Source organism: Eriocheir sinensis, chromosome 32 (assembly GCF_024679095.1).
Source record: "Eriocheir sinensis breed Jianghai 21 chromosome 32, ASM2467909v1, whole genome shotgun sequence".
In the NCBI taxonomy this organism is placed as follows: Eukaryota; Metazoa; Arthropoda; class Malacostraca; order Decapoda; family Varunidae; genus Eriocheir; species Eriocheir sinensis.
The window spans coordinates 17,838,017-17,848,016 of record NC_066540.1 but is presented as its reverse complement, the minus strand read 5'-3'; the positions used below and the strand labels follow the sequence as shown (position 1 = coordinate 17,848,016).

The window sequence follows — 10,000 nt, the reverse complement described above, 5'->3', positions numbered from 1 at the left end:
GTCAGGGACGGAGTGCTCGTGTTGGAACAGTCGAATGCCGTATTTGGGTGCATTCTTTTTTTTCTTTCTGTTTAGGTTTCTGGCTATGTTTGCGTTAGGGTTTCTTGGTGGTGCCTGGAGGCCGGCCCCAGCCCCTTAGTGTCGCAGGCAAGTGTTTATAGTGGCGCCATCTTACGTGGCTCATGCTGACGCCCCCTCCCCACCCCATCCCCCTCCGGAGCTCATCAATGACTCTCTCTTGTAAGGAGAGAATCTACAGCAGCATTTCCCAACCTGGGGGAAAATATCAGAATTCCAGGGGGGAGCCAGAGGGAAATATATATTACTAGCAATTAGGCGACAGAAAAAAATCCCACTGAATGCGGCAATTGACTTTTCTTCAAGTATATAGAAATAAGCCAGTAAATTCTGTGTTTGGCTACTATTTGTTTATTAAGTATATTGTGTTATAAGCAAGTAAATTTTGTGTTTTTGGCTATTTTTTTCCTTGTCCACATGAAGGGGGAGATCCGGATGGTTGAACTGGTTCGAGGGGGAAACGACAGAAAAAGCTTAATTGGGAACCGCTGCTCTAGAGTCCGGGGTTGACAGGCGATCTTCAGCTGTTCATCCTCCCTTTCGGGCTGGTGGATAAGTGTGTACCTTACCCCGATACGAGATATTTTGACATGGCTCACGGCAACACAAAGGCCTTTCCCAACGTACTCCATCTCTTTGGTTGTTTGTCATTGTTATTTTCGACTTGTTTACGGGTTTGTTTACTTGGTGCTTGGTTTTATTTGTTTATTATCTCATTTATTAGGCTCTGGTAACCCGGATGTCACACAGGTCAACATTATCAAGCATTTCGGCGGACAAGCACACACATTTAACATGGCTTTTGTAGGAGTTATAGGCCTTCCCACGGGTAATTTTTTTGAGCCTAGAAGGAGTCTGACAAGTCTTCTATACCGTGAACTCTAAAACAACACTCCTGGGGACACATATGCCTCTTTTCCGGGCTTTAGAAATAGTGATCTCCCGAAATTGACCTCTCTTTCGGCCACTCCCCTTAACTCTTTCGTGGGAGTAGAGAGTTGCATAAGGAGAGGGAAGGAGGGAAATGAAGGAGTGAAGGAGAAGAAAACGAAATCAGAGGAAAGAAAAAGCAGGTAAGAAGGAATGAAAAATAAAAAGGAGTGATGATGGGAAAGAACGGAGGGGAGAGGAAGAAAGGGAGAAAAGGATGAGGGGTAAAGAAAGGAGGGAGGAAAAGAACACAAATTTAAAGGAAAGGAAGAAGGAAAAGAGAAAGAGGGGGAACAGTAGAAGCAGTGAGTAGCGTTTTTTAAAATTATTGTATCCTTTTTTCTTTTTTTGCCCCTGAACTGTTTCCTCTACTGTAAAAAAAAATAATAATAACGGGTTTGTTTTACTTGTTTTAATTGTTTTGATCATCATTTTCTTCAGATTACAATACCATTACGTGTCTCAGGGCGATACAAAGGCCTTTCCCAACGTACTCCGAATTCTGCGATTAAAGAGAGAGAAATTAAAGAGAGAAAATTAAACCGAGCAAGTAAAAAAAGAAAGCAATAAATTAGAGATAGAAATAAAATAAATACAAAAAAGGATAAATTAAAGAGAGAAATTAAAGAGAGAGAGAAATTAAAGAGAGAAAATTAGACCGAGCAAATAAAATCAGAAAGCAAGAAATTAAAGACAGAAATAAAAGAGAAATAAAAAAAGAGGAATTAAAGAGAGAAATTAAAGAGAGAGAAATTAAAGAGAGAGAAATTTAGACCGAACAAATAAATAAGAAAGCAAGAAATTAGAGATAGAAATAAAAGAGAGAGAATCATTAGCCTACTCTCCCACCACACTCTCAAAGTCCAGCAGTTCGGAGATGTGCACCGCAGCCACGCGCACCTAGAGTACCCTACACACACACACCCTAACCACATTGTTTTATATTCTATCTTTCATCATTATATTCTCCTGTTTTTCATTACTACAAAATTAAAAAGAAAAATACGAGAAATTCTGTTTATTCGGGTGAGTGACATTTCCATATAAGGGCATTGTTGTTGTCTGCTGTTTGTACGGGGTCACAAAACAAGGGAGATCGATAATAATAATAATAATAATAATAATAATAATAATAATAATAATAATAATGATAATAACAGATTTGATAGTGGTAGGAATAATGATGATAACGATACTAATAATACGATACAATGCAATATATTACTATTATTATTACTACATTGATTAGCCTACTTCTATTACTATTTCTACTATTACTACTACTACTACCATTACTACTACTACTGTTACTACTACTACTACAACTCTTACTTCTCTTCCTCTTCCTCCTCTTCCTCCTTCTTCCTCCTCTTCTTCCTATTTCTTCTCGTTTGTCTTCTTCTTCCTCCTCCTCTTCTTCTTCGTCTTTTCTTCCTCCTCCTCCTCCTTCTTACATCCTCTCTTTTCCGTTTCTCTCTCTTCTTCCTCCCCCCTCCACCTCCACCTCCTCCCCCCCCTAAAACCACCCCACCACCTCTGACTCACAAACCTTCACCCCCCGGGACAAAATCGGGCACTGGGATCTATGCACATTCTCCCAGGGTAACTTGGCACAAAGCTTCCTCATGGGGACATTTCTACACGTCAAGATAGCGCTGCCCACGGGGGAGATCTGACCCACGGGGGAGGTGTAGGCCACGGGGGCGTCGTCGGGGGTGAGGTAGGGGTGGAAGGTGGCCGCCAGCATCGCGTTGTCGCCGTCGTAGGAAGACATGGAAAAGTGGGTGAGTTGAAGGCAGGTGCAGTTAGGCCCATTGAAGTTAGGCCCGCTGGAGGGAGAGGGGAGGGAAAGGAGGGTTAGGAAGGGGTTTGGAAAGGGCAAGGTGGGGTTGAAATGGGTTTGGGGGAGTCAGGTGTGGTTATGTGCTACAATGAATGGGTTAGGAAGGGGTTTGGAAAGGGTTTGAATGGTTTGGTGGGGTTGAATGGGGTTTGGGGGAGCCAGATGGGGTTATGTGCTACAATGAATGGGTTAGGAAGGGTTAGGAAAGGTTAGGAAAGGGTTTGAATGGGTTTGGAAAGGATTTGAATGGGTTTGGAAAGGGTTGGAATGGGTTAAGTGGAGTTGAAAGGGGTTTGGGTAAGTCAGATGGCGTTGCGTACGACAACGAATGGGTTAGGAAGGGTTAGGAAGGGGTTTGAATAGGTTTAGAAAGGGTTGGAATGGATAAAGTGGGGTTGAAAGGGGTTTGGGTGACTCAGATGGGGTTAAATGCGACAAGAAATGGGTTAAAAGGGTTAGGAAGGGTTAGGAAAGGTTATGAACGTGTTATGCTCGTATTAAATAAAGTAAGGAAAGGGTTAGGAATGGGTAACGTTGGGTTTAAGGAAGCTAGATGGGGTTAAGGAGCGCTGGAGAAGGAGAGGTTTGGAATCTATACAATGGAGTTCAAACCGCAAAATTTAGTAATAGTAGAAAGAGGGATTAGATTATGTTAGGAATGGGTTAGGAATGCATGTTAGGTGAGTGAGCTGTAGGCTCGTGAAGTTAGGCCCGCTGGAGGGAGAGGGGAGGAGGAGGAGGGGTTAGAGAAGGGTTAAAAGAAGGGTTGTGAATGAGTTATATGGGGTTATAGGAGGTTAGGCAATGGGCGTTATATGGGTAGGAATGGGTTTAGGAATGGGTGTGAATGGGTCATCAGTAAGTTAGATGATGTTATGAATGAGTTATATGGGATTATAAGAGGTTAGGCCATGGGCATTATAGGGGTGGGAATGGGTTTAGGAATGGGTCTGAATGGGTCGTGAATGAGATGAGGTTATGGATGAGTTAGATCGTGTTAAATGAGGTTAGGCCATGGGCGTCATAGGGACAGGAATGGGTTTAGGAAGGATGATGATGTTTGTTAGGGCGTTCTGTTCTTGGGGCCACAACTGCAGGGTCATAATGGCGCCGGGTTAGGAAGGGTTTGAATGAGTCTGAATGGGTTATGAATAAGTTTGATGATGTTGTACTCTGTTCAAATTTCGTAACAGTGGAAAGAAGGATTAGATTATGTTAAGAATGGGTTAGGAATGCTTGTTAGGGGGGCCATAAAGGGGGGTAGGGGGGCGACACAAACACACACACACGACCCAAGCTGACAAGATAGACCTATGCGTGTTTGCAGGCTGAGTGCTGACTGGCTACTGTTGTGGCTTCCGAGTTTTCTTTAACCTCTGTTTGTGTTCATCTCACGCAGCACCTTCTGTTAATCTGCACTGTGCTTACGAACGCGCTTAAGTTTATGTTGTCAGCTTGGGGCAGACTTAAGTGAACAGGCTAGTACATCATCAAACTTATTCATAACCCATTCAGACCCACAACTACAGAGTCAAAGGGCGCCGGGTTTAGGAAGGGTTTGAATGGGTCTGAATGGGTCATGATATTAGCAACAGTAGTAACGATTAGGTTTGTTTAGGACAGCGAGGGAAGGAAGGAATCTATGTAATGGAGTTAGAAACGCAAAATTTCGTAACAGTGGAAAAAGGGATTAGATTAGATTAGGAATGGGTTAGGAATACATGTTAGGGGGGTCACTAAGGGGGGGAGGGGAGGGGGGCGACACACACACACACACACACACACACACACATGTATACATTAAAAGTCATGGACGTACACAGAGAAAGGTCATATGACACACACACACACACACACACACACACACACACACACACACACACACACACACAGACGCACACACACGCACACAGACGCACACACACGCACACAGTACTGTACGACTGCCTTAGATACCAACCAAGGCCACGTACACACACACATACGCACACAGACACAGACACAGACATGTACACTTATTTACGTACACAGACACACACACACACACACACACACACACACACACACACACACACGCACAGACACACACACACAAGCTTACACGTGATTGGAAGTCGTATTTACTTATATGAAACACACACACATACACACACACACGCACATTCTCTCTCTCTCTCTCTCTCTCTCTCTCTCTCTCTCTCTCTCTCTCTCTCTCTCTCTCTCTCTCTCTCTCTCTCTCTCTCTCATTCCTAACACCATTCCTAATATAATTCCTAACTTAAGCCATTCTTGACACCATTCCTAATACCATTCCTAATACATATTCCAAACATCATCCATTCCCATTATCCTAACATCCCCCATTCCCAATTTCATTCCTAGATTAATACGTTCCTAACTTCATTAAATCCTACAGCAACTTCGTCCATATAAAAATTCCTTCCTAACATTAATCTCTTTCCAAATTTCTTCTCTTCCTTTCATAACCAAAGAAAACAAAAGGTTGTGAGAGAGATTAAAGCGAGAAATTAAAGAGAGGGATTAAAGAGAGAGATTACAGAGATACAAAATACAGCAGGAAATAAAATAAAAAAACATGGAATTAAAGCAAAAAAAAAAGAGAAATTAAAGACAGAGAGAGAGAGAGAGAGAGAGAGAGAATTAAAGAGAAAATTAAGAAAAAAAAAAAAAAAGCAAGAAATTCGAGAGAGAAATATAAGACAAAATAAAGAGAGAGAGAGAGAGAGAGAGAGAGAGAGAGAGAGAGAGAGAGAGAGAGAGAGAGAAAATACAGGGAAAATAAAGAGAGAGAAGAATTAAAGAGAAAACATAAAGAGAGAGAATTAAAGAGATAAATTAAAGAGAGAGAAATTAAAGATAGCAACAAATCAAAGAGATAAATTAAAGAGAAAAAAAGAAGAAAATTAAAGATAGAGAAAATAAAGAAAGAGAAAAAGAAAGAAAATTAAAGAGAGAGAGAAAATAGAGCAAATCCATTAAAGCAAGCGAGCGAATCAAGGTCAGACAATGGAAATAAACAAGACTATTGATTCTAATTATTTTTCTTCTTATTTTAGAGCTAACTCACTTTTTTTTTTGCTTTATTTACCAGTTGTCTGAATGGCATTTGAGAGAGAGAGAGAGAGAGAGAGAGAGAGAGAGAGAGAGAGAGAGAGAGAGTTTTTATGTATAACTTGCTATAAAATTTCTCTAATATTGATTGAGAGAGAGAGAGAGAGAGAGAGAGAGAGAGAGAGAGAGAGAGAGAGAGAGAGAGAGAGAGAGAGAGAGAGAGAGAGAGAGAGAGAGATATATATGTGTGTGTGTGTGTGTGTGTGTGTGTGTGTGTGTGTGTGTGTGTGTACCACTATCAACAGGAGGTGACCTTGTGTGTGTCTAGGAAGGGGGGGGGAGGGGGAGAAATGACCCCCCTCCTCCTCTTCTCCTCCTCCTCCTCCTCCTCCTCCTCCTCCTCCTTCTTCTCCTCCTCCTCCTCTTGTCCTTACCCTTCTCCTTGTCCTAACTCTCCTCCTCCTCCTCCTCCTCCTCCTGTTTACCAATCCTCCTCCTCCTCCTCCTATCTTTCGCATTTTCTCTCTCTCACATTCTCTCACTTTGTATCTCTTTTATAATCTCTCTCTCTCTCTCTCTCTCTCTCTCTCTCTCTCTCTCTCTCTCTCTCTCTCTCTCTCTCTCTCTCTCTCCTTGCTGGGGGTTGAAAATTAATTTAAATTATCCTCGTTCTCTCTCTCTCTCTCTCTCTCTCTCTCTCTCTCTCTCTCTCTCTCTCTCTCTCTCTCTCTCTCTCTCTCTCTCTCTCACGAAGAAGAAGAAGAAGAAGAAGAAGAAGAAGAAGAAGAAGAAGAAGAAGAAGAAGAAAAAGAAGAAGAAGAAGAAGAAGAAGAAGAAGAAGAAGAAGAGGAGGAGGAGGAACACGAATTTTTCACCATCAGTTATATCTTCTCCTCCTCCTCCTCTTCTTCTTCTTCCTCTTCTTCTTCTTCTTCTTCTTCTTTCTTACCTGTACTATATGGTGTGTGTGTGTGTGTGTGTGTGTGTGTGTGTGTGTGTGTGTGTGTGTGTGTGTGTGTGTGTGTGTGTGCATGCACGCACTTGTGTAGACATGGAATGAACTGACCTTGAGAGAGAGAGAGAGAGAGAGATGGGCAGCTGTCTCTCTCTCTCTCTCTCTCTCTTCATTCATACATCCTCCCATACAAACTCTTGCCTCCTCCTCCTGCTCCTCCTCCTCCTCCTCTTCTTCTTCCTCCTCCTAAACATACATTTTAAACCCTTTTTCCTCTTCTTCCTCCTCCTCCTCCTCCTCCTCTTATAAACTCTTATCATAAACAATTTAAACTTCTTCCTTCTCTTCCTCCTCCTCCTCCTCCTTCCTCTTTCTCTTATAGTATTCAGTCTTCTTCTTCCTCCTCCTCCTCTTCCTCCTTTATCTACTTTCCTTCCTTCTTCCTCCTCCTCCTCCTCCTCTTCCTCCTCCTTCTTTCTCTTATTAGACACACAAAAACTTTCTCCTCCTCCCCCTCCTCTTCTTCCTCTTCCATTCTTCTCTTATCAGACACCCAAGACTTTCCTCCTCCTCCTCCTCCTCCTCCTCCTCCTCCTCCTCCTCCTCCTTCTCCTCCTCCTCCTCCTCCTCCGTGCCTTACTTGAATAGCGTCCAGTCGCTGCCCACGCCAATCAGTGACTTCGCATCTGTCCCGAAGTTATGGAAGTTGGGAACCCGCACGTCATCCTCGTCTGGGCCAACCTGGGGGAAGGGGGGAGGTGATGGGGGATGAAAATGGGGGGTGTGGGGAAATGGGGTGGGAATGGATATGCTAATGGGGAAATAATGAAATGGGGGTGGGGGTGAGGTGTTGAGGAAATGGGGTGGTGATGGGGGGGTGATGGGGAAATTGGTGTGGTATTGGGTGTGGCGTTGGGGAAATGGGTGTCGTATTGCATGGGGAAATGGGAGGAGAAATGGGGATGATGAGTGGGGAATGAGAAAATGGGGAAATGGGTGTCGTAATGGATGGGGAAATTGGGAAATGGGAGGAGAAATGGGGATGCTGAGTGAGGGGATGAGTGGGAGATGAGAAAATGGGGAAATGGGTCTCGTAATGCATTGGGAAATAGGGTAATGGGAGGAGAAATGGGGAAATGGGAGGAGAAATGGGGAAATGGGAGGAATGGGGAAATGGGAGGAGAAATGGGGATGCTGAATGAGGGGATGAGTGGGGAATGGGGAAATGGGGAAATGGGGGAGGAATTTTACATCCTCCTCCTCCTCCTCCTCCTCTTCCTATCTTCCTTCCTCTTCCACTCACAGCTATTCCTCCTGTTTCCTTCCGCCTCCTCCTCCTCCTCCTCTTCCTATCTTCCTTCCTCTTCCACTCACAGCTATTCCTCCTCTGTTTCCTTCCTCCTCCTCCTCCTCCTCCTCTTCCTATCTTCCTCCCTCTTCCACTCACAGCTATTCCTCCTCTGTTTCCTTCCTCCTCCTCCTCCTCCTCCTCCTCTTCATCACCTAACGTAACCTCCTACCCAAACATTTTTATATATCCTTCCTTGACCTCTCCTCCTCCTCCTCCTCCTCTTCCTCCTCCTCTTCTTCCTCCTCCTCCTCCTCCATCACCATCACCTCCTACCCCAACATTATATATCCTACCTTCCTCTTAATCCTCCTCCTCCTCCTCCTCCTCCTCCTCCTCCTCCTTCTCCTCCTCCTCAATCATCACTTCCTCCGTCAGTTTCTATATTCTTCCTTGTTCTTCCTCCTCCTCCTCCTCCTCCTCCTCCTCCTCCTCCTCCTCCCCCTCCTCCTCCTCCTCCTCACCCTTCCCTCTTCCTTCCCTTTTTCTCCTTCACCCCTCCTCTCCTTCCTCCTACTCCTCTCCCTCCCCTTTCACCCCCTCCCCCCTCCCCCTCATCTCCCTTGACCCCCCTCCTCCCCTCCCGTTCACCTTTCACCCCCCATCCCCTCCCTTACCCTTCCCCACTCCCCCCCTCTTTCCCCCTTTCCTTACCCCTTCCTATTCCTTCCCCCATTCCCCTCCTCATCACCCCCCCATCCTCCCCCTCCCCCCCCCTCACCTCTATGACGTGCTCCGTGCCCCTGTACCACGTGAGGGCGTACAGGTGCAAGGCCGGCATGGTCTTGGCCCTGCTGTTGCCCACGTACCGCACGGACCGCTGGGGGAGGGGAGAGAAGTGAGAAGGGGATGGAAGTGAAGGGGTGGGGTGAGTAGAGTACGGGGATGTGAGAGGGAAGGATGGAGGGTGTGGGGGGTAAGGGATGGAACTGAGAGGGGGGAGGGGGGAGAAAGGGGGGTGAGGTGAGGGGAACGGGGTACAGAGAAGGGGTGAGATGAGGGGCGAAGGGGGGTGGGACTAGAGGTGGAGGCGGAGGAGGAGGAACAGACCGCTGGGGGGGGAGAGGGAAGGGCAGGAGGGGGACAGAGGGGAGGAATGGGGAGATGAGGGGGGGAGAAATGTGGGTTGGGGAAGTATTTAGAGCAAGAAGAAGGATGGGGAGAGGGAAGGAAGGGAGTGGGGAGGAATGGGGGGTAGGGGAAGGAGGGTAGGGAAGGAGGGGAGGAGTATGGAGGAAAGAGAGGGAGGAAGGGAAGGTTGGGGTAGGAAGAGGGAGGGTAGGGGAAAGTATGGGGGAGGAAAGAGAGGGGAAGGAAAGGGAAGGAAGAGCTGGGGGAGAAAGGAAAGGGGGAGGGAGAGAGGGGGTGGAGAGAAGGGGGTGGGATAGGGAGGGGAAGGGGATGAAGGGAGAGGAAGGAGGGGATAGGAGGGGGCAGGAAGGGGAGGGAAGGGAAGGGAAGGGAAGGGAAGGGAGAGGAAGGAGGAAGAAGAGGAGGAAGAGGAAGAGGAGGAGAAGAAAGTTTAAAAGAGAGAAAAAAATCAGAGAGAGAGAGAGAGAGAGAGAAAAGAAGAGGAGGAGGAGGAGGAGGAGGAGGAGAGGGGGAGGAGGAGGAAGAGGAGGAGGAGGAGGAGGATATAAAGATAATTCCATAATGATATACATGAAAACACACACACACACACACACACACACACACACACACACACACACACAGACACTCGCTCTATTAAAGAAAATGAGATAGTTCTAAAGAGTAGGTTTTGGAAGTGACC

General features: G+C 45.9%; 1 protein-coding gene across 4 annotated transcripts in view; it reads right to left on the bottom strand.

Moving 5' to 3' along the window:
- Positions 1-1,410: 1,410 nt before the first annotated feature.
- The window catches only part of LOC127006385 (uncharacterized), a 44,437-nt gene continuing 35,847 nt past the window's right edge, over positions 1,411-10,000 (bottom strand). For 3 of the 4 annotated variants that reach the window (XM_050876331.1, XM_050876332.1, XM_050876329.1), the window contains 3 exons: positions 8,948-9,046; positions 7,519-7,619; positions 1,411-2,837 (listed from right to left, as the gene is read on the bottom strand). In XM_050876331.1, coding sequence (XP_050732288.1) covers positions 2,525-2,837; positions 7,519-7,619; positions 8,948-9,046 — 513 coding nt within the window. In that variant the 3' untranslated portion in view covers positions 1,411-2,524. The remainder of the gene's footprint in view (positions 2,838-7,518; positions 7,620-8,947; positions 9,047-10,000) is intronic. The other variant, XM_050876330.1, reaches the window with a different exon arrangement.